General features: G+C 45.4%; 1 protein-coding gene across 1 annotated transcript in view; it reads right to left on the reverse strand.

The window, feature by feature from the left end:
- stpg2 (sperm-tail PG-rich repeat containing 2) overlaps positions 1 to 23,435 on the reverse strand; it is a 327,666-nt gene that overhangs the window by 296,386 nt on the left and 7,845 nt on the right. The window contains exons 2-4 of the mRNA XM_080200232.1: positions 20,335 to 20,441; positions 17,084 to 17,233; positions 14,544 to 14,693 (exon numbers count right to left, since the gene is read on the reverse strand). Of these exons, the coding sequence (XP_080056358.1) occupies positions 14,544 to 14,693; positions 17,084 to 17,233; positions 20,335 to 20,441 (407 nt within the window). The remainder of the gene's footprint in view (positions 1 to 14,543; positions 14,694 to 17,083; positions 17,234 to 20,334; positions 20,442 to 23,435) is intronic.

Genomic DNA, 23,435 nt, shown 5'->3' on the forward strand with positions numbered 1-23,435 from the left:
TGAGGCAAATAGCAAAGATGCATTTAAGGGGAATTTTATTAATTATTCATTCGTGGGACATGGGCGTCGCTGGCTGGGCCAGCATTTATTGCCCATCCCTAGCTGCCCTTGGAGGGCAGTTGAGAGTCAACCACATTGCTGTGGCTCCGGAGTCACATGTAGGCCAGACCAGGTAAGGACGGCAGATTTCCTTCCCTAAAGGAAAAGTAAAGGTAAAGTTATTTATTAGTCACAAGTAAGGCTTACATTAACACTGCAAAGAAGTTACTGTGAAATTCCCCTAGCCGCCACAGTCCAGTGCCTGTTCGGGTTAATGTACCTAATCAATTCGTCTTTCAGTCTGTGGGAAAAAGCCAGAAGAAAACCCACACAGACACGGGGAGAACATGCAAACTCCACACTGACAGCGATCCAAGCCGGGAATCAAAGCCGGATCTCTGGCGCTGTGAAGCAGCAATGCTAACCACTGAGTTACCGTGCCATCCCATTAGTTAACAATTGGGACATTAGGACACTAATTAGGACATTAGTGAACCAGCTGGGTTTTTTCCGACAATCGACAATGGTTCCATGGTCATCAGTAGATTCTTAACTCCAGATACTAATTTTTAAATTGAATTTAAATTCCACCATCTACAGTGGTGGGATTCGAACTCAGGTCAACGCTGACATATACAAGAAAGCCTTTTCGATCTAAGGAGATCCATCAATGATGCCAAAAGACAATACCGGACCAAGTTAGAGTCCCAGGCCAGCCACACCGATCCCCGCCGACTGTGACAAGGTCTGCAAGATGTAACAGGCTACAAGATAAAGGCTTGGAAAATCACCAGCTCCAATGCACCCCTACCTGATGAGCTCAATGCATTCTACCCCCATTTTGAGCAAAAGGTCAGAGAGAGCCTGCCCTCCACCCTGGAAGCCCTGGATGAACCTGTATCTGGGGTCACCATTGCAGATGTCAGAGCTGCTTTCTCAAAGGTTAACCCATGGAAAGGAACTGGCCCGGATGTGCACTCAGATCCTGTATGGACCAGCTGGCGGGGATATTCACAGACATCTTCAACCTCTCCGTACAACAATCCGAGGTCCCTATCTGATTCAAGAAGACGACCATCATCCTGGTACCTAAGAAAAACCAGGCAGTGTGCCTTAATGACTATCGACCAGTGGCTCTGACATCCATCATTATGAAGTGCTTCGAAAGGTTAGTCACGGCACAAATCAGTTCCAGCCTCCTGGACTACCTGGATCCTCTACAGTTTGCCTACCGCCACAACAGATCCAAGACACCTATGTCAGGCTCCTATTTATTCACTCAGCCTTCAACACTATTATTCCCACAAAACTCATCTCCAAACTCTGTGGCCTGGGCCTCGGCACCTCCCTCTGCGGCTGGATCCTGAATTTCCTAACTCGCAGACCACAATCAGTAAGGATAAGCAACAACACCTCCTCCAAGACTATCCTCAACACCAGTGCCCCACAAAGCTGTGTCCTCAGCCCTCTACTATACTCCTTATACACCTCTGTCTGTGCGACCAAATTTCCCTCCAGTTCAATTTTCAAGTTTGCTGACAACACCATCGTAATGGGTCGGATCTCAGACAATGACGTGACAGAGTACAGGAATGAGATAGAGAATCTGGTGAATCTGGAGAATCTGACAAAGGAGATTGTCCTCGACTTTAGAAAGGATAAAGGGGAACATGCCCCTGTCTATATCAATGGGGATGAAGTAGAAAGGGTCGAGAGCTTCAAGTTTTTAGGTGTCCAAATCACTAACAACCTGTCCTGGTCCCCCCCATGCCGACACTACAGTTAAGAAATCCCACCAACACCTCTACTTTCTCAGCAGACAAAGGAAATTTGGCATGTCAGCTTTGGCTCTCACCAACTTTTATAGATGCACCATAGAAAGCATTCTTTCTGGTTGTATCACAGCTTGGTCTGGGCTCCTGCCCTGCCCAAGACCGCAAGGAACTACAAAAGATCGTGAATGTAGCCCAATCAATCACACAAACCAGCCTCCCATCCATTGACTCTGTCTACACTTCCCGCTGCCTCGGGAAAAGCAGCCAGCATAATTAAGGACCCCCACGCATCCCAGACGTTCTCTCTTCCACCTTCTTCCTTCGTGAAAAAGATACAAAAGTCTGAGGTCACGTCCCAACCGACTCAAGAACAGCTTCTTCCCGGCTGCTGTCAGACTTTTGAATGGACTTGCCTTGTATTAAGTTGATCTTTCTCTACACCCTAACTATAACTGTAACTCTACATTCTGCACTCTGTCCTTTCCTTCTCTATGAACGGTATGCTTTGTCTGTTTAGCGCGCAAGAAACAGTACTTCTCACTGTATGTTAATACATGTGACAACAATAAATCAAATCAAATCAAATCAAAGCAAAGTCCCCAGAACAGTAGCTGACTTTCTGGATTAATAGTTTAGCGATAATAACACCAGGCGATCAACTCTCCTAGGAAGTTGGATTAGCACATGAGGGAGAATGGAATTGGCGGATACGCTGATAGGGTGAGATGAAGTTGGGAGTGGGAGAGGGCTTGGGTGGAGAATAAACACTGGTATGGACCAGTTGGCCTGGTTCTGTGCTGCGGTTTGTATGAAGTGTAACGGAAATAGACTATTCAGCCCATTAGGTCCATGCCAGAGTTCATGTCCTACATGGACCTCCTCCCTCCCAACTTAAAATCACATTCCATTTGAAGTGAAACCAGGGAACTTAATTTGGCTGAATTGAACAGAGCTGCAAACTAAATCCCCCCTAAAGAATTGCCTGCAATATAGGAATTAAATTTTAATAGATGATGATACTCGGTAATAATACTAATGTGTTGAAGCGAGTGAGATTGATTTTGGATAACTTTAAAATGGGCCCAGTAGACAGTCACAGTCCATTCCCCACATCTCTAATGCTTTTTGTGCTTGTCTTTCTGGTGACGGGAATCTGGTTCAGATCCAGAATGTGGTGTTGTGATGCACTTCTAATTAACTGAATGGTACTTGTGATTTTCTTCCAATATCATGAAAGCGTAGGGTAATTATCACTTCCAATTAAGGTGATTACATTTTCACATACATGACAGGGCTGGTTTCCCAAGCTTGGTGTGCCCACAGGGCACACTGAATTATAAAAGGAAACAGCAGAGGGAGGGAGGGGCCATTCAGCCCATTGCGCTTGTGCTGGCTCCTGGAAAAAAAAACAATTCATTTCATCCCACTCCCCTATTCTCATCTCATTGCCCTGCAAACATTTACACATCAAGTAATTATTCAATTTCTTCTTGAAAGTTACGATTCAGTGCTGTAAGGTTTTGGGTTTGGGTGCCCAAAATAAACAATTTAGAATTCATAAATAATTTTAAGATAGTTTATCAACTTTATTAGCATTCTTGGATGTGATGGATGAACAAGAAAATTGTATGACCCATACAATGCTGTAGAGGTATTGTCACTGGAATAATAATCCACACACCCAGGGTTATGCTCTGGGGACCTGGGTTCGAATCCCACCATGGCAGTGGTGAAATTTGACTTAACCATTGTCGATTGTCATAAAAACCTATCTAGTTCACTAATGTCCTTTAGGGAAGGAAATCTGCCATCCTTACTTAGTTTGGCCTACATGTGACTCCAGACCCACAGCAATGTGGTTAACTCTTAACAACCCTCTGAGCCACTCAGCTGAAGGGCAATTAAGGAATGGGCAAAGCCTAGCTGGTGACGCCCACATCCCATAAATGAATGAAGTTGAGATCCGTTCTTTGATCCCAAATGATCGTAGAATCATAGAATTCCTACAGTGCAGAAGAGGCCATTTGGTCTAATTCTCTGACAGAGTATCTTAGCCAGGCCCAAATCTCCCATGGCTAATCCATCTCACCTACACACTTTGGGACACTAAGTGGAAATTTAGCATGGCCAATCCACCTAACCCACACATTTTCTGACTGTGGGAGAAAACCGGAGCACCCCGAGGAAACCCACACAGACACGGAGAGAATGTGCAAACGCTACACAGATAGTGAGCTGAGGCAGGAATCAAACTCAGGTCCCTGGCGCTGTGAGGCAGCAGTATGCTGTCCGGATGAATGGGTGGTTGGCACGGAGAATGTTTGACCTCGCTGTTGTTGATAGCTGCGCTCTGTTCATTAGTTCAGAGTGTTAGGGAACTCTTCTCTCGTCTTCCTGCCTCGTTCCTGGCCCACCCTCCATCTGAAAAAGGCAGCTGCCCTACTAGGAATGACTCCTAGTCTCCAAACACTTGCCAATGCCCTTTCTCTCTGAGGGCTGGCAGCCCAACCAGCATCAATCACCTGTTCAAATCCTTCTGGCCAATGGGTACAGGACACGCATCCAAAATGTCAGGGTCATCATCTTCTGCTCCCGCCCCCCACCCCACCCCTTAGTGTTCAGGGATGTGCAGGTTGGGTGGATTAGCCATGGTAAATGCACAGGGTTACAGGGATAGGAGTGGTGGAGAGCGCCTGGGTGGAATGCTCTTACAGAGAATTGGTGCAGACTCAATGGGCTGAATGGCCTCTTTCTGTACTGCAGACATTCTATGGTAGTATGATTATCTGCTGCATCTGTGCATTAGTTTCCTCTATTACATACAGATATCCTACAATGTCATTCCTCATGAAGTTTTCAGGTAAAAGATAATATTTCAGGATTGTTAATGTGGAGAGTAAGTAATCTTGTCTCTGCTTTCTAATCCCACTCTAAGGATGTGTAATTAAAGCAAACATTCCCAGTGCAGTACCAAGGAAATGCTGCAGTGTTGGAAATGTCAACTTTCAGATAAGACATTAAACCTTAAAGCCCTATCTAATGGGTGCAAAAGCTCCAAACATGGAATTCGGGGAGTAGCAGAGTTCTATCCAGCTTCCCGGACAAGAATATATCCCTTATCCCTGAACACTTGTGGTGGCCCAGTGGTCAGCACTGCTGCCTCACAGTGCCAGGAACCCGGGTTTGATTCCCACTTGGGTCATTGTCTGTGCAGAGTCTGCATGTTCTCCCCATGTCTGCGTGGGTTTCCTCCGAGTGCTCCGGTTTCCTCCCACACTCCAAAGATGTATGGGTTAGATGCGTTGATCCAAACAGGCACCCGAGTGTGGCAACTAAGGGAATTTCACGGTAACTTCATTGCAGTGTTAATGTAAGCCTTACTTTTGACTAATAAATAAACTTTTTATTCAGTGGATTTAAGCAAAGCTGTCACTATTTCATTTTTAAAAATTCGTTCACGGGAGCCAGATATTTAAATATTGTCATGATGGCACAATAGTTAGCACCACTGCCTCACAGTGCCAGGGATTCGATTCCCGGCTCAGGTCACTGTCTGTGTGGAGTTTGCACATTCTCCCCGTGTCTGCGTGGGTTTCCTCCGGATTCCTCCCACAGTCCAAACGATGTGCTGGTTAGGGTGCATTGACCAGAACAGGCACCGGACTGTGGCGACTAGGAGAATTTCACAGTAACTTCATTGCAGTGTTAATGTAAGCCTTACTTGTGACTAATAAACTAATCACTTAAAAACATAGGTTGTTGCTGTTTGTGGGAGCTTGCTTGGTGTAAATTGGTTGCAGCATTCCCTACATTGCAGCAGTGACTGCACATCAGAAGGATACTTCGTCACCGGCAAAATGATCTGGAAATATCTGGAAGTTCTTAAGGACGCTACTAATCCAGGTAACAAGAGAAACTTGTCCTGAGAAATACACTGGGTAACGAGGACTCCTGCATATCCAGTACTGTAACATTTGGACTCAGAATGTCTACAGTAAGCAATCAATAAGAGTTACTGCTGCTTTAATCTGCTTTACAGAAAACTGGGCATAGCTTGATACCAAATCTAAATCCCATTTTGCCATCATTCAGCACAATAAACACCGCACAATCTCACTCTGAATAACTCTGCTGCCATCTGCTGGGGTTTCTCTATAATGCACCATTCTTTCACCCACTTTTATTCTTCACTGGGATAAGAGCCGGAATTCTCCAATCTCGATCATTCCCGCTCCCCGCTGCCAACAGGAACGGAGAATTTGACGCTCAGCCAGAGCTCCACTCGCTGCAGCGGGACTGGAGAATCCCAGTCGCGGGCGATTGCATGTTTCCCGGCACAGCAGTACGAATAGCAGTGGGGTGGCACAGTGGGTTAGCACTGCTGCCTCACACAGCCAAGGACATGGGTTCGATTCCCAGCTTGGGTCATTGTCTGTGTGGAGTTTGCACGTTCTCCCCGTGTCAGCGTGGGTTTCCTCCAGGTGCTCCAGTTTCCTCCCACACTCCAAAGATGTACGTATGAGGTTGGTTGGATATGCTAAATTAATCATTAGTGTCCTGGGATGTGAAAGGTTAGAGGGAATAGCAGGGTAACCAGGCAGAGATAGGGCTAGGTGGGATTGTTGTCAGTGCAGAGCTGATGGGTCGAATGGCCTCCTTCTGCACTGTAGGGTTTCTACGATTCTGTGAAAGCAAGGAAGTTACAAAATATTGGTTGGGCTTCAGCCTGAGTATTGTGTCCAGTTCTGGGCACAGCATTTTGGGAAAATGTGAAGGCTTCAGAGAGGGTGCAGAAAAGCTTAATGAGGACAGTTCCAGGGATGAGGGATTTCAATCACATGGACAGATTGGAGAAGCTGGGGCTACTCTCTTTCAAGAAGGGAATATTAAGGGGGGGGATATGATGGAGCTCTTCAAAGACTTGAGGGATCTAGACAGAGTGGATAGAGAGAAACTTTTCCCAATGGCAGAAGGGGCACCTGGAGGGGGTCAATTTAAGATGATTGACAATGATTTGGGGCAGCATGGTGGCACAATGGTTAACACTGTGTTAACTGCTACCTAGTAAGAAGTCTCACAACACCTGGTTTCTTATTGAGTTCTTACTTAGAAGAGACTTGTTACTGTGTTTACCCCAGTCCAACACTGGCATCGCTACATTTTAACTGCTGTCTCACAGTGCCAGGGACCCATGTTCAATCCTGGCCTCAGGCCACTATCTGTGTGGAGTTTGCACATTCTCCCTGTGCCTGCGTGGGTTTCCTCCAGGTGTTCCGGTTTCCTCCCACACTCCAAAGATGTGCTGCTTAGGGGGATTGGTTGTGCTAAATTGCCCCTTGATCTTTCTCTACACCCTAGCTATGACTGTAACACGACATTCTGCACTGTCTCCTTTCCTTCCCTATGAACATAAGAACATAAGAAATAGGAGCAGGAGTAGGCCATCTGGCCCTTCGAGCCTGCCCCGCCATTCAATAAGATCATGGCTGATCTGTCGTTGCTCAGTTCCACTTTCCCGCCCTCTCCCCATAACCCTTAATCCCCTTGCCTATCAAAAACCCATCAACCCGCGTCTTAAAAATATTTAGCGAGGCAGCCTCCACCACTTCAACGGGCAGAGAATTCCAGAGATTCACCACCCTTTGAGTGAAGAAGTTCCTCCTCAACTCCGTTCTAAACCACCCCCCCTTTATCTTGAGGCTGTGCCCCCTAGTCCTACTGTCTTTTTTGAGCGGGAAGAGTCTTTCCACCTCTATCCTATCCATCCCATTCATCATCTTATACGTCTCAATGAGATCTCCCCTCATTCTTCTAAACTCTAACGAGTACAAGCCCAGTTTATTCAGCCTCTCCTCATAGCTCAACTCCCTCAACTCCGGTATCAGCCTAGTAAACCTCCTCTGCACTCCCTCCAAGGCCAAAATATCTTTGCGCAGGTGCGGCGCCCAAAAATGCACACAGTACTCCAGTTGTGGCCTCACCAATGCCCTATACAGCTGCAGCAAGACCTCCCTACTTTTATATTCAATCCCCCTCGCTATGAAGGACAGCATCCCATTCGCCTTCCTGACCACCTGTTGCACCTGCAGGCTGGGTTTTTGCGACTCATGCACAAGGACCCCGAGGTCCCTCTGCACCGTCGCCTGCTGCAGTTTTTCGCCACGTAAGTAATAATCCTTCCTACCGTTATTCCTACCAAAGTGGACCACCTCACACTTGCCAACATTAAATTCCATTTGCCATTTCCTGGCCCATTCGCCCAGCCTATCTAGATCCTTCTGCAGACTCTCCACACCCTCCGCACAATTTGCCGTTCCCCCAATCTTGGTATGAATGGTACGCTTTGTCTGTATAGTGCACAAGAAACAATACTTTAAGTTTATTCATTTATTAGCGTCATATGTAGGGTTACATTAACACTGCAATGAAGTTACTGTGAAAATCCTCTGGTCGCCACACTCCGGCACTGTTCAGATACACGGAGGGTGAATTTAATACTTTTCATTGTAGACTTATACTTGTGACAATAATAAATCAAATCAATGACAGGAGAGGCCACTACAATGACTGATAATCTGAATCATGTTTATGAATATTCGCTGGTCTTTCTGTGTGTTTATGCGGAGTAGTGATCACTCTGTGCTGTAAGGGATTTTGGAGATTTGTTGCGCTCTGTGGCAAGTGCAAAAGAGAAAACTTCTAAAAAATATATTTTGTTTAAAAAAGTGATGTTGTTTGCGGGATAATTATTGTCCCAGGAGCTGGAGGAGAACCCCCTCACTCTTCTTCCAAATACCGCCACGCGATCTTTTACCTTAACCGGATCTTTATCCCCACTGAGTGATTGAAACGTTTCCAGCCTCACAGCCACAGTGGCCAAGTTTCCACTTTGCTAAACGGTGTTACAGTGTACATTACACACAAAAGCACAGTCGTCCCCTTAGGGGAGAACTAGCCTTGCCAGAATCCATGATGTACAACCTAATCCAGTTCAGTGCAGTTCAACCTATTATCTCAAATAAAACAAAATCCTTTATAAATCAAATTCTTCAGGTGGTAATGTCACTCTGGGGCCACTTCAGATCGAACTGCAGTCTTTATCCCCTCCCAACAACTTGGAAGATTTGTTTTGATGAAGATGCTTCCACCGGCGTGGGAACAGTCCAAGGCAAAACAAAAAAGTTCACTTTTTTCAGACCCTGTACACTCTGTAACATCTCTAGTTCATTCAGGCAGCATCAGACCATAAAAGATAGGAGCAGATTTAGGCCATTCTGCCCATCAATTCTGCTCCGCCATTCAATCATAGCTGATAAGTTTCTCAATCCATTCTCCTGCCTTTTCCCCATAATCTTTGATCCCCTTACCAATCAAGAACCTATCTGTCTGTTTTAAAGACGCTTAATGACCCGGTCTCCACCATGCCAATGAATTCCAAAGATTTACCACCCTCTGGCTGAAGAAATTCTACCTCATCTTGGTTCTAAAGGGTCATTCCTTTCCTCTGAGGTTGTGCCCTCAGATCCTAGTCTCTCCGACTAACAGAAACATCTTCCCCCTGTCCACTCTATCCAGGCCTTTCAGTATCCATAGAATCCCTAAGTGCAGAAGGAGGCCATTTGGCCCATTGAATTGCAGTGAGATCTCCCCTTCATCTTCTAAACTCCATCGGGTGCAGACCCAGAGTCCTCAGATGCTCCTCATACATCAAGCTTTTCATTCCAGGGATCATTCTCGTGAACCTCCTCTGGACCCTCTCCAAGGCCAGCACGTCCTTCCTCAGTTACGGGGCCTAAAATTGCTCACAATATTGTAAATGTGGTCTCACCAGAGCCTCAAAGTTTTCCACGCTGTAAACCTCGATAACTCTTTAACTACAACTGGATCTCGAACTTTGTGTTTTTTTTTATTAGTTTAAACTTGAGCCTCTCACACAAACATATTCTTTGAACAATTGTGCTTTGTGTCATCCCATCCCTTCTGCTCCTGTCCTGGAAGTTCTGAATGTATAAATTATTTTGTGCATTCTCTGTCATTGACTCAGTGCAGCAATAAAACGTGCTGAGGAAATGAATGATGCACGTACCTCCCGTCAGCCAATACAGGCCCACAATCCGAGAGAACATTTAAGCGGCAACATCGTTAACAGGCCAGCCCCTTCACCAGGACTGAACTGACCACAATCTGCACAGCACACAATCCATAAGGAGCTCCATCCACAGAATGATCCAGCAGCTCAGGCCCCGCCGCCAGGACAAGATGTGGCTAAGCGCCAAATTCTCCACACACTGCAGCAGGACCAGAGTATCCCACTGGCACGAAGGGCCAGACCTACATCTTTTAGAGTCTTGGGCGGTCACAGACCAATTTCACAAAGGAACCTGAAGTAGGTGCTGTGCCTTTGACTTGAACAATCAACTATCCGAACATCACTTCCGGGTCTGTGCTCAAGGCATCCTAACGATGCACATCCTGCAATGTAAGAAGTCTCACAACACCGGGTTAAAAGTCCAACAGGTTTATTTGGAATCACGAGCTTTCAGATCAGTGCCCCTTCATCAGACTCACCCGATGAAGGAACAGCACTCCAAAAACTCATGATTCCAAATAAACCTGTTGAACTTTTAACCAGGTGTTGTGAGACTTCTTACTGTGCCCACCCCGGTCCAATGCAGGCATCTCCACATCATGGCATCCTGCAATGCACGTCTGAAGCAGGCTGCGTGTGCGCCCACCATACTGGGGCCCAAAGCAACCTCTCGGCCAAGGTCTTTTAAAAGGAAGTTGAGGATGAGAATTCATCTCGAGTACGGTGTACAGTATAGGTCTTCACACATCATTGCAGGAGAAGCAGTCCAGAGAAGATTCACTGATGTGAAGAGGGTGAGCAGGTTGGGCCTATATCTGTGAGAGCTTAGAAGAAGGGTGGCACGGTGGCACACTGGGTTAGCACTGCTGCCTCACAGCTTGAGGGACCTGGGTTCAATTCCCAGCTTGGGTCACTGTCTGTGTGGAGTCTGCACGTTCTCCCTGTGTCTGTGTGGGTTTCCTCCCATTGTCCAAAGATTGCAGGTTAGGTGCATTGGCCATGCTAAATTGCCCCTTCGTGTCCTGGGATGCATAGGTTAGAGGGATTAGCAGGTAAATATGTGGGGTTACGGGGATGGGGCTTAGTGGGATTGTTGTCAGTGAAGACTCAAAGAATGGCCTCCTTCTGCACTGTAGGGTTTCTTTTATTTCTAAGAATGAGGGATGATATTATTCAAACAGATAAGATCCCGATGGGGCTTGACAGAGTGGATGCTGAGAAGATATTTCCCCTTGTGTGGGGGTCTAGAACCAAGAAACACAGTTTAAAAATGAGGAGTCTTCCATTTAAGGCTGAGGTAAGTAACAATTGTTTTCGCCTCACAGTGTTGTTAGTCTGTGGAATTCCCCACCTCAGAAGGCAGTGGAGTCCAGCTCACTGAATTCATTAAAGCTGAATTAGACAGCTTTCTGATAGACAAGGGAATCAATGATTATGGGAGGACTGACAGGAGAGTGGAGTTGAGACCAAGATCTGGTCAACCATGGTATTATCAAATGGTGGACTGTGCTTGAGGGGTCAAATGGCCTACTCCTGCTCCTAATTATTGTGTGTTGTAATTTGCTGTTGTAGATAAATAAAGTAATTTGGTTTACAGATACAGGGATTTGCAGGGATTAGAGATGGGTGTAGGAGAAAGTAAGCGCGTTTGGGAACTGAGTTACAACAGTCTTGGCAAGAGAAACATTGAGAATTTGTGTATTTTCTAAATTCAAGTTTATTTATCAGTGTCACAAGTAAATTTACATTAACACCGCAATGAAATTACTGTGAAAATCCCCTCGTCGCCACATTCCGGTGCCTGTTCGGGTTCACCAAGGGAGAATTTAGCACGGCCAATGAACCTAACCAGCATGTCTTTCGGACTGTGGGAGGAAACCCACACAGGCACGGGGAGAAAATGCAAACTTCACACAGACAGTGACCTGAGGCTGGAATTGAATCCAGCTCCCTGGTGCTGTGAGGCAGCAGTGCTAACCACGGTGCCGTCATGCTGCTCTTATTGAAGGATAGTGAGTTGTTGGTGGGTGATTGTGGTGATCAGTTTGGAGTGTTTAGGAGGCAGTGAGATGGAACATGCAGAGTGGGATTGATGGCCAGTGTGTGGAGCAATAAAGATAGTTATGCATGTGATTTGGAAGAAAAAATGTTTTCTACCTCTTTCATGGGATGTACATATCCTATCGTGAGTTTCTTTGAGTGGTTTGCTAAGCTACTTTAGAGGGCAGCTTGGACTCAACTGATCTTGAGAACATGTAGGTAAGAATGGCAGATTTCCTTCCCTAAAAGACATCAGTGAACCAAACATCTTTTTACAACAATTAAGAACATAAGAATATAAGAACATAAGAAATAGGAGCAGGAGTAGGCCATCTAGCCCTTCGAGCCTGCCCCACCATTCAATAAGATCATAGCTGATCTGTCGTGGCTCAGTTCCACATTCCCGCCCTCTCCCCATAACCCTTAATCCCCTCTTTCATCAAAAACCCATCAACCCGCGTCTTAAAAATATTTAGCGAGGCAGCCTCCACCACTTCAACGGGCAGAGAATTCCAGAGATTCACCACCCTTTGAGTGAAGAAGTTCCTCCTCAACTCTGTTCTAAACCGCCCCCCCTTTATCTTGAGGCTGTGCCCCCTAGTCCTACTATCCTTTCTGAGCGGGAAGAGTCTCTCCACTTCTATCCTATCTATCCCATTCATCATCTTATACGTCTCAATGAGATCTCCCCTCATTCTTCTAAACTCTAACGAGTACAAGCCTAGTTTATTCAGCCTCTCCTCATAGCTCAACCCCCTCAACTCCGGTATCAGCCTAGTAAACCTCCTCTGCACTCCCTCCAAGGCCAAAATATCCTTGCGTAAGTATGGCACCCAAAACTGCACACAGTACTCCAGCTGCAGCCTCACCAATGCCCTATACAGCCGCAGCAAGACCCCCCTACTTTTATATTCAACCCCCTCGCTATGAAGGCCAGCATCCCATTCGCCTTCCTGACCACCTGCTGCACCTGCAAGCTGGGTTTTTGCGACTCATGCACAAGGACCCCAAGGTCCCTCTGCACCGTCGCCTGCTGCAGTTTTTCACCACGTAAGTAATAATCCTTCCTACCATTATTCCTACCAAAGTGGACCACCTCGCACTTGCCAACATTAAATTCCATTTGCCATTTCCTGGCCCATTCGCCCAGCCTATCTAGATCCTTCTGTAGACTCTCCACACCCTCCGCACAATTTGCCGTTCCACCAATCTTGGTGTCATCAGGATGATCATTGTTACGGTATGGTTTTATTTCCGTATTGTGGGGGGAGCTCGAGGTCCAATTGAAAAGGCCAGGGTCATGAGGGTTTAAGCACAGCTGGAAGATTTGCCCAACTTTGGCTGGAAGGACGGACCTCCAGGGTAACTCACGTCATGAAAGTCACTTCAGGGATGAGAAGTTATGAGAAAGGAAAGAGGGGCAAAAAATCAATTTGGATTGGTTCGTGGAAAATTAAGTGACCACATAAGGGACAGAGTTGTGTAAAGCACTATATTAGACGAAGATTTAGGTCATGTTAAATGAGTTTTGCTTTAGACTACTGGAATAGAATTTAGTTCATGATGCTTTTAGTTTGTTAGTTACAGTAAAAGTCTTAAAAGTTGAAACCTTGTTGTTCAATTCCTTTAAGCTAGCCAATGGGAAACTAAATTTATTTTTCAAAGTTATTGGTCTCTATGGGGATTGTAATAATAGTGGAGGTAAAAAAGGTGAGGGAGAGGGTCCTGTGTAGGACCAGAAGAGGGATGTTCCAGACATATCCCTCAAGAAAACAAGCATAGTTAGGACCCATAGAAACTCTTCTTATTTGGAGGAAGTAAGAAGAATCAAAGGAGAAATTGTTCAATGTGAGAACAAGTTCAACCAGCAGAGGAGGATGGTCGTGGTGAGTGGGACCTGTTTGGGCCTCTGCTCGAGGATGGGGTAGAGAGGGGTAGATGGGGTAGGAACTCCTTTGAAATGTAAGGAGAGGAAGAGTTTGAACAAGGAGCCAATGCCCGGAGGCAATGTAGCAGTTTGGATCAACAGGTGCTTACAGTAAAACAGCTGAGCCTCTAGCTCACTGTCAGCCACCACAAGGACAATTCACCTGCATTTAATCCATTTTGTAACATGAGTATCACTTGAAAAAAGAGACATGCTGTTGAAAATCTTTGTCTTGTACTCATCAGGACAGAAGGAAGAATACCAGACTTCAAAGAGAGCAACAATCAATATGACACGAGTATTGCTTTAAAAAGGTGTCTATTTGTATACCTGAGACAGAGGTGGAACAAAGACCAAACTTGGGGTATCAACAACAAAGTTTGGCTCACAAGTAAGTTAAGTGCAGCTAAATTGCCCAATCGGCACTCTTTTCTCAGGCTGTGTCCACTTTTGTCCCCTTTACTATTGGCATTCTTGATGAGTGAAAAATGCAACATTTTGACCACATCGCTGGAATTTTACCACCACGCCCGCCCAAGGCTCGTAGGATCTCACCCAACGCCAACGGAGATTGCCGTTCTGTGAGCTGCGGTAAAATTCCAGCTCGGGTCTCTTTCCAGCAACACTCAAATGACATAACAATTGAAGAATGTGTTCCATTACTGTTACTTACATACTGTGGATTGTAATAGGCAGGACCCAGTATCCCATCTCTGGAAGGAGGGAATTGTCTCGACAGAGATCCATCTTCAGCTTCTTCATAGCCAAAGGACTGACTCGACGAAGGGATTGAGGGGGCCGTGGCTAAAAGGGTTGGGACTACCTGCGAGGAAGGAGGAGGAAATTGTTACAACTTGCTCCAAAAGCATCATTTCCTCGTTTGTTTAACTCATACTTCCCTGTGGCTTAGAAATTACCGCCAACACTAGCAGGGCCTGTGAGGGTGAAACTCTCCAGGTAGCAAACATAGCATTCACCTCTCACCCCATTTACCATTCACTGTCAAACTGTCGCCCGGGGGAATGTGTTCAGCAGGGCGCAGGGATGAAGACACCCATTGGGCTAGATAACTTCCCTGGTATAACGGGCAAGTAAAGGAGTAAAAGAAAGATTGTATTTGTACTCTAGTCAGTTTTTGGAGGCAGAAGTCCCTTCCCCAACATCCCTTTATTTACAACTCCAACAGCAGTACACAGAGTGCTCGCAGTCAGCAGTCTACCTTTCGGGGTGCCAGAGGAACTGACACGCCCGGTTAAATACAAGGAAAAGACTCCCTGATTGGCCCATCAGTTGACTACTTAAACAGGAAGTTTATATTCCAATAGGCCAATCTCAATGGCCTGATCGAAATCATTACGCATGCAACGCCTTTCACTACCTTGGAATATCACAAAGCAATTAAAATCGGGGGTGGTGGTGGGGGGATATGCTACAGCCCAGAGCTTACGGAGCAGCAGATATTTCAGAGGATTATAGGGCTGGAGATACGAGGCTACAGGGAGATTTGAAAACAAAAGGGTGAGGTTTTAAGGCATTGCAGAACTTTGGGGGCAAACGTCGGTGAGTGAGTGAAGGGGTAACAGGTGAACAGAGCTCAGCACAAGTTAAAATACAGGGCAGCAGGTTATTAGATGGGCTGAAGTTTACGGAGAGTGTAAGGTGCAAGGGCTAACTAGGGGAAGACTGATGTAGCTGTGTGGACGGGCTCTGTTCCACCCATGTTCCATTGCGAACAGTAAAAATCCCAGGCCTGCTGAGAGGTAAGAGACAAAAAGCAACGCTACGTCAGCGAAGACCAGTTTATCCATCTCGATCAAGCCACTGGCTGCATCTGGTGGTACATCTTCTATTGATGCACTGACTGTCTGGTCAAGCAGCAAATATCTGCTGCCCCTCCAGTTCCGGGCTGTCGTACACCCCCCTCCCCCGATTTTAGGTGTTTTGGGAAATGCCGAGGTCGTGAAAGCATCAATATTTCACTGTTAGAGACAGAGTTTACTGGAGGGTTTAAACTCCCGCTCTCAGGTACATTACCTTGCAGCAAATTACTACTTACAACTGGGGCCTGGGGACCAACAAAAGAAGCCCCCCCCTGACAATCTCTAATGAGAGCTCAGCCCAGATCCAGCTGTAACTAGGCAGGTATCAAGGTATTTCCCACCTGTACCCGAAGTTTATGGTGCTGTTTGCAATAATTTCACCATGTAAAGGCAAAAATAAATTCACCACAGTTCCAGATGACCAGAGGCTGCTCTCCCCTTCAAGGCGAGGGGCAAGGTTGAGAAGACAGGGTCTTCAGAAATAGTCTCAGCTGGTACAGGAATTGAACCCATGTTGTTGGCGTCGCTCTGCATCACAAACCAACCATCCAGCCAATTGAGCTAACCGACCCCCACCCCCCGCCAAAAGTAATATATGCCACACATTTATCATCAACATAGCTTCACGGATGTTGCTACATGCCCTTGTCTACATCAACGGTGATGAAGTGGAAATGGTTGAGAGCTTCAAGTTTCTAGGTATCCAGATCAGTAACAAGCTGTCCTGGCCCCCTCATGCCGACATTACAGTTAAGAAAGGCCACCAACGCCTTTACTTTCTCAGAAAGCTAAAGAAATTCGGCATGTCCGTGATGAATCTCACTAAGTTTAACAAAAAGCTTCCTTTCCAGCTGTATCACAGATTGGTACGGTTCCTGCTCTGCCCAAGACCTCAAGGAACTATAAAAGATCGAGAACGAAGCCCAATCCATCACGCAAATCAGCCTCCCATCCAGTGGCACACTGTCTACACTTCTCACTGCCTCGGAAAAGCAGCCAGCATAATTAAGGATCCCATACACCCCTGACATTCTCTCTTCCACTGTCTTTCATTGGGGAAGAAAGATACAAAAGTCTGCGGTCACGTATCAACAAACTCAAGAATAGCTTCTTCCCTGCTGCCATCAGACTTCTGATTAGACTTATCTTACATTAAGTTGATCTCTCTCTATACCATAGTTAAGATTGTAACACTACATTCTGCACTCTCTCCTTTCCTTCTCTACGAACAGTATGCTTTGTCTGTATAATGCGCTAGAAACAATATTTTTCACTGTATGCTAATACATGCGGCAACAATAAATCAAATCACTGTGATTGCTGGATAAGGATCATGATTCTGATTTAGTAAAAGAATGGCCAACAACCCTAGATAGAACACTCTGGAGCTCACCACTGAGCTCTGTGGTTTAAGCGCTTTGCTTGTTCTCTCAATGGGTACCATGGGGTACACGTTGTAGGTACCAGGTCCTGGTGCATCTCCTCCAACTGTTTTGAAACGAGTCTCCTTGTTCCTCATGCTCTGTCCTCCTTTGATATGTTCCTGAAATTCACAACACAAAGTTAGGACTTAAGGCAGGTTAACAAAGGGAAATGCCGTAGTGTATTTGATATCCATGGGCTCATTTTCAGATTATTTGGAGTTACTGTAGAGGGACACAGGAACAAGGTGAGGCCGTTCAGCCCATCCAGCCTGTTCTGTCCAATCAAATCAAAGCTAATTTGTATCGTAACCCCACCAACTCTCTTGGCTCCATAAACCTTCATACTTCACTTTTGAAATTATCATTTGGCCCCAGCATCAACAGCTATCATGGGGGGGGGGGGGGGGGAGGAAATTCCAGATTTCTGCCTGTCCCCTCTATAATTTTTGATCCCCCCCCCGCCCCGGTCAATGGGAAATTTGTCTTCTCCCACTGGAGGGAATGGTGTCTCTCCTTTAGCTCCATCAAATCCTTGCATTGTCTTAGAATCCTCATTTAATCTTTGATAATCAAGAACAGGCAGCCTAATTTATTCAACCTATCCCCATAATTCAACCTTTTTATCTCTGGTATCATTCTATCATCGCTTTTCAACATTCGGCACTCAAACAGTTTGTAAAATTATTCTCCAATTTGCCATTATACAGAAAAAGAATTCAAGGTCTTGGCTTTCCGTAGTTTGAGCCATGAAACACACACACACACATGCACACGCATGTGCATGCACATACACACATGTGCACACACACACACATGCATGCACGCACACAACACACATGAAAATCAGGTTGTGAACCATGCATATCCGTGGCAAAAACTGCCCAGTTCTCTTTCCACTGACTTCTGCACATGACCCTCCCGACATTCAACATTCAGCACTCAAACAGTTTGTAAAATTATTTTTTACATTTGATTACAACTGAGTCTGCCTCCAGGTGACGCTCCCAATTGATCTCACATAACCCAGGCCGTAGAATTCAAATCCTTCGCATCTCACAGTCATTGGGTGGCGACTCAGGGATTTTCACAGTTATTTCATTGCGTTGTTAATGTGAGCCTACTCATGACATTAATAAATAAACTTTAAACTTTCTGTGACCAAGCTGATGGCCATCGTGCCAGCGTCAGCCCTCATGGCTCCGTGTCTAATTTTGCATGATGATGATGTGAAGCGTCTTATTACATTAAAGGTGCTTAATAAATGCAACATCATTATTGGATAGAATTTAAAGCACAGAAACAATGCAGATCAGGGCATTCTTCCTTATCTAACTATCAGTATAACCTTCCAATCTCCCTCATATGTTAATCCAGTTTCCCTCCAGGTACCAAGCCCGAAGAGGGTGTTGGTGACCACGGACATCCATGATGTCGTACTTTGCCTTCTGCCAACCAGGAAACTCTCCTGCTGTTTCTGCCTGCCATCAGATACATTGCAAAGATTTACATGTTGATACCAACCTGTCAGGCCACGTTACAAATACATTGTGTTAGCCGTCAAATCCTGAAGTGGGATTTGAGCCCCAGAGCTCCTGGCCCAGAGGCAGGGACACTAATACTGCACCATAAGAGCTCCTTAGAACCTACACCATTCACCTAATCACCTCACAGCCTTTTGGTTAAGATCAAGTGTAGAATCAAGCCCATGGTGCTATGCCTTAGCTTGTCAGCTTGGATCTTGTTTGTCTCATGGAGACCATGGACGGAATTTTATCAGAACTGGGGTGGGCAAGAACGGGATTCTCCATTGGCCTCCGGCAGGATCTTCTGAGCCTCCGTCCGGCAAGACAGTAAAATTCTGATAGATGAATTTGATTTTGGATTTGGTTTTTGAAGCAAACAGGAATGGATTCAGGTTTGCCCAGTCCAATCTGAGCATTGGCTTTGTGACTTTATGGATGAATTTTAAAATAATTCACCCAAAATCCCTGTGATAGTGAGCTCCATACTTGCATCATTCTCTAGATAAGGAAATTTGTTTAGAAGGAAATAACCAACTGTTTTGAGAGGAGAAGGTTACTAAACTCTTTAGTATTTGAGTCTGATGGTTTATAATTTTTGAAATGTGTTTTTCAGATATGCTTGACGTGGGTGAGGCAGTATTTATCAGCCATCCATAATTACTCCGAGGGCATTCAGAAACAGTCATGTACGGTCTGGAGTTTCACTTAGGTTGGCAGGTTCCCTTCCCTGAATCTCAACCAGTTGGCCTGGCAGCTTTCAAGGTCACTTACTAAGTCTGTAATTTACCAGAATTTACTGAACTCAACTTGATGAGTGAGGTGGGCTTTAAAGTTAAAGTACTAGTCACAAATAGGCTTATATTAACACTGCAATGAAGTTACTGAAAAATTCTGCTAGTCGCTACACTCCAGCACCTGTTTGGGTCAATGTACCAAACCAGCACGACTTTTGGACTGTGGGAGGAAACCGAGCACTCAGAGGAAACCCACGCAGACAGGGGGAGAACGTGCAGACTCCACACAGAGACCCAAGCTGGGAATCGAACCCAAGTCCTTAGTGCTACGAGGCAGCAGTGCTAACCCACTGTGCCACCCATTTGAACCCATGAGTCGAGTACAATAATTACAATGGCAACTGATGCCCGTTAGCTCCAGTTGGGCTCTTCAATAACTTGACTCGAGCAAAGCAAAATACAAACATTACAAAAACAAGTTCAAGGAGGCTGAATGATTTAATGCGAACCTTAAATATCTGCAAGAAAAATATCCCCTCCCGTACAAGCGATGAGAGTTTCTCAGTAACATGTACAATCATTTATCCTTTGCATCCCTGCACATATTCATCAGTAAATATTTTGGCAGAGACTTTTAATATTAATAATCCAAGTAATGATTTGTTACCACTCAAATTCATTATATATTCATAAATATTTAGCCTGTCTCTAGAAATTTTTTATGCAAGCCTTGTTAATTGTAGAAATTTGCAGGCTTCATAATGAGATGTCCTGGCAAATGATTGACAATCTACAATGACAGGTCTAATGGAACCGTACATATTTCACAGAAAAGAAGGGGTAATGTGCGTACCGTACAAATAACAGGATTTATTATACGATTATTTAGGATGATTTGTTCTACTGACAAAGCGAGTTTACCTTTTATCTGTTACACTGAGCTGGCAATAACTCTTGTCTTACCTGTACTGGAGTGATGTCATAGTGTTGTGGACCTGGAGAAAAAAGAGCTCCCGGAACGTTGAAGATAGAACCACGGTTTGCCAAAGACATAAAAGGAGCATATCCGTCTGCAGGGAGGAACGCGTTTTACTGAGGCTTTTATCTTGATCTAATAAGCAAACTGTTTATGAATCTAAATGAAAGTGTCGTGCAGAGCCCCCAGGATTAATAAATCACTGTGCGACTGAATCAAAGAAATAATGGTGATTAATTCAAACCTATTGATTTGATTTATTATTGTCACATGTTTTAACATACAGAGAAAAATATTGTTTCTTGCGCGGTATACAGACAAAACATACCATTCACAGAGAAGGAAATGAGAGAGTGCAGAATGTAGTGTTGCACTCCTAGCTAGGGTGTAGAGAAAGATCAACTTAATGCAAGGTAAGTCCATTCAAAAGTCTGACGGCAGCAGGGAAGAAGCTGTTTTTGAGTCGGTCAGCATTTTCGTATCTTTTTCCTGTGAAGAAGGGTAAAGACTATCCAGGGCACATGGGGTCCTTAATTATACTGGCTGCTTTGCTGAGGCAGCAGGAAGTGTCAATGGATGGGAGACCGGTTTGCGTGATGGATTGGGCTACATTCACGACCTTTTGTAGCTCCTTGTGGTCTTGGACAGAGCAGGAATCATACCAAGCTGTGGTACGCCCAGAAAGAATGCTTTCTACAGTGTACCTGTAAAAGTTGGTGAAAGTCGTAGCTGACATGCCAAACTTCCCTTAGACTCCTGAGAATGTAGAGGTGTTGGTGGGCTTTCTTAACTATAGTGTCAGCATGGGGGGACCAGGGCAGGTTGTTGGTGATCTGGACACCTAAAAACTTGAAGCTCTCAACCCTTTCTACTTTGGCCCCTATCTGCTTAGATATGATGACCATTATCCCAGTACCTAAGAAAAACTATTGATCTAGCATTGTTGTCATCAGCTAATTGGACCTGGTGGAGAGTTTGCAGGGATGCGGAAATGGATGTGTGGGAAGGTAAATTCAGTGATTTTGCACTGCCAATAGGGAGTTGTGTTGATAAAAATTAAATTAATTGAATTTGGGCTGTAACTAAATGAACACACACTAATGCAATTTCATTAATACAGAACATCCGAAGGTGATTCACAGAGACAGTAAGAAATGAAACGGGCACCAGGCCAAGGAGGAAGCTATTTGGAGGTCTATAACCAAAAAGGTTGATGAAAGACGTGGGTTTGAACAGTGGCACTGTGATTAGCACTGCTGCCTCACAGCGCCGGGGACCTGGGTTCAATTTCAGCTTCGGTAGATTGTCTGCATGGAGTTTTCACGTTCTCCCCATGTCTGCATGGGTTTCCTCCGGGTGCTCTAGTTTCCTCTCACAATCCAAAGATGTGTGGGTTAGGTGGATTGGCCATCCTAAATTGCCCCTTGGTGTCCCAAGGTGTGCAGGTTAAATGGATTAGCTATGGTAAATGTGTGGGTTTACGGGAATAGGGTGGGGGGAGAGGTCCTGGGTAAAGTATGCTGTCAGAGAGAGTCAGTGCAGACTAGATGGGCTGAATGGCCTCGTTTTACACACTGTAGGGATTCTATGATAAAGTTTTCACCTGCGACTCAGTTGGTAGAATTCTTACCTCTGATACAGAAGGCACAAGTCCCACGCACAAGCATAAAAATCTAGACTGACTCTCTGGTGTCCGTACTGAGGGAGTGCTGCACAGTCAGAGTTAGCATCTTTTGGGTGAGATGTTAAATCAAGACATAATCTGCTTCCACAGTTGGATATAAAAGCCCAATGGTGCTATTTGGAAAGAGACAAGAGTTCTCCCTGGTGTACTAGACCAGAAGACATAGGAGCAGAATTAGACCACTCAGCCCATTGAGTCTGCTCCGCCATTCAATCATGGCTGATATTTTTCTCATCCCCATTCTCCTGCCCTTTCCCCATAACCCCTGATCCCCTGACTAACCAAGAACCTGTCTATCTCTGTCTTAAAGACATTCAATGACCTGACCTCCACAGCCTTCTGTGGCCCTGGGCAACAGTTATCCCTTAATGAACTCTGCCAAGGCAGATTCCCTGTTCATTGCTCTTTGTGGGATCTTCCTGTGCATACCGTGTGCCGTTTTTGTCACCGTACTTACGCAAGGATATTTTGGCCTTGGAGGGAGTGCAGAGGAGGTTTACTAGGCTGATACTGGACTTGAGGGGCTTGAGCTATGAGGAGAGGCTGAATAAACTAGGCTTGTACTCGTTAGAGTTTAGAAGAATGAGGGGAGATCTCATTGAGACATATAAGATGATGAAGGGGATGGATAGGATAGAGGTGCAGAGACTCTTCCCGCTCAGAAAGGACAGTAGGACGAGGGGGCACAGCCTCAAGATAAAGGGGGGGCAGTTTAGAACAGAGTTGAGGAGGAACTTCTTCACTCAAAGGGTGGTGAATCTCTGGAATTCTCTGCCCGTTGAGGTGGTGGAGGCTGCCTCGCTAAATATTTTTAAGATGCGGGTTGATGGGTTTTTGATAAGCGAGGGGATTAAGGGTTATGGGGAGAGGGCGGGAATGTGGAACTGAAACACGACAGATCAGCCATGATCTTATTGAATGGTGGGGCAGGCTCGAAGGGCTAGATGGCCTACTCCTGCACCTATTTCTTATGTTCTTATGTTCTAGATTGGCTGCTCTGGCCTTTCAGAATTGCATTCCAACAGGGGACTATTCAAAAACATTTCACTGGCCATAAAATCCAGAGATCAATGTGGAAAGCAAGTCTTTCTTTTCAAGGATGGGAGGGGAGACAATGATTTTAAAGAGAAAGTGATAAAACTTGGGACTAAAGCAGACAAAAGCACAACGGCCAAGAGTGGGGCAAGGCAGCACGAGAAGTATGAGAGGCCAGAAGATGCAGAATCTGGTGAGAGTGTTATCAGACCACTGTCGGCACCAAGTTCACCCACAGCTGAGCGAGACGCTGAGCTGTACAGAGCGAGACGCTGAGCTGTACAGAGCGAGACGCTGAGCTGTACGCTGTACCAGAATGTCTCAGGGGTCTTATCCAAATTTAATTTCCACAGCCCAAGCAAGGACTGC

This window comes from Carcharhinus amblyrhynchos, chromosome 1 (genome assembly GCF_965287045.1).
Source record: "Carcharhinus amblyrhynchos chromosome 1, sCarAmb.v2.hapA, whole genome shotgun sequence".
Classification (NCBI taxonomy): domain Eukaryota; kingdom Metazoa; phylum Chordata; class Chondrichthyes; order Carcharhiniformes; family Carcharhinidae; genus Carcharhinus; species Carcharhinus amblyrhynchos.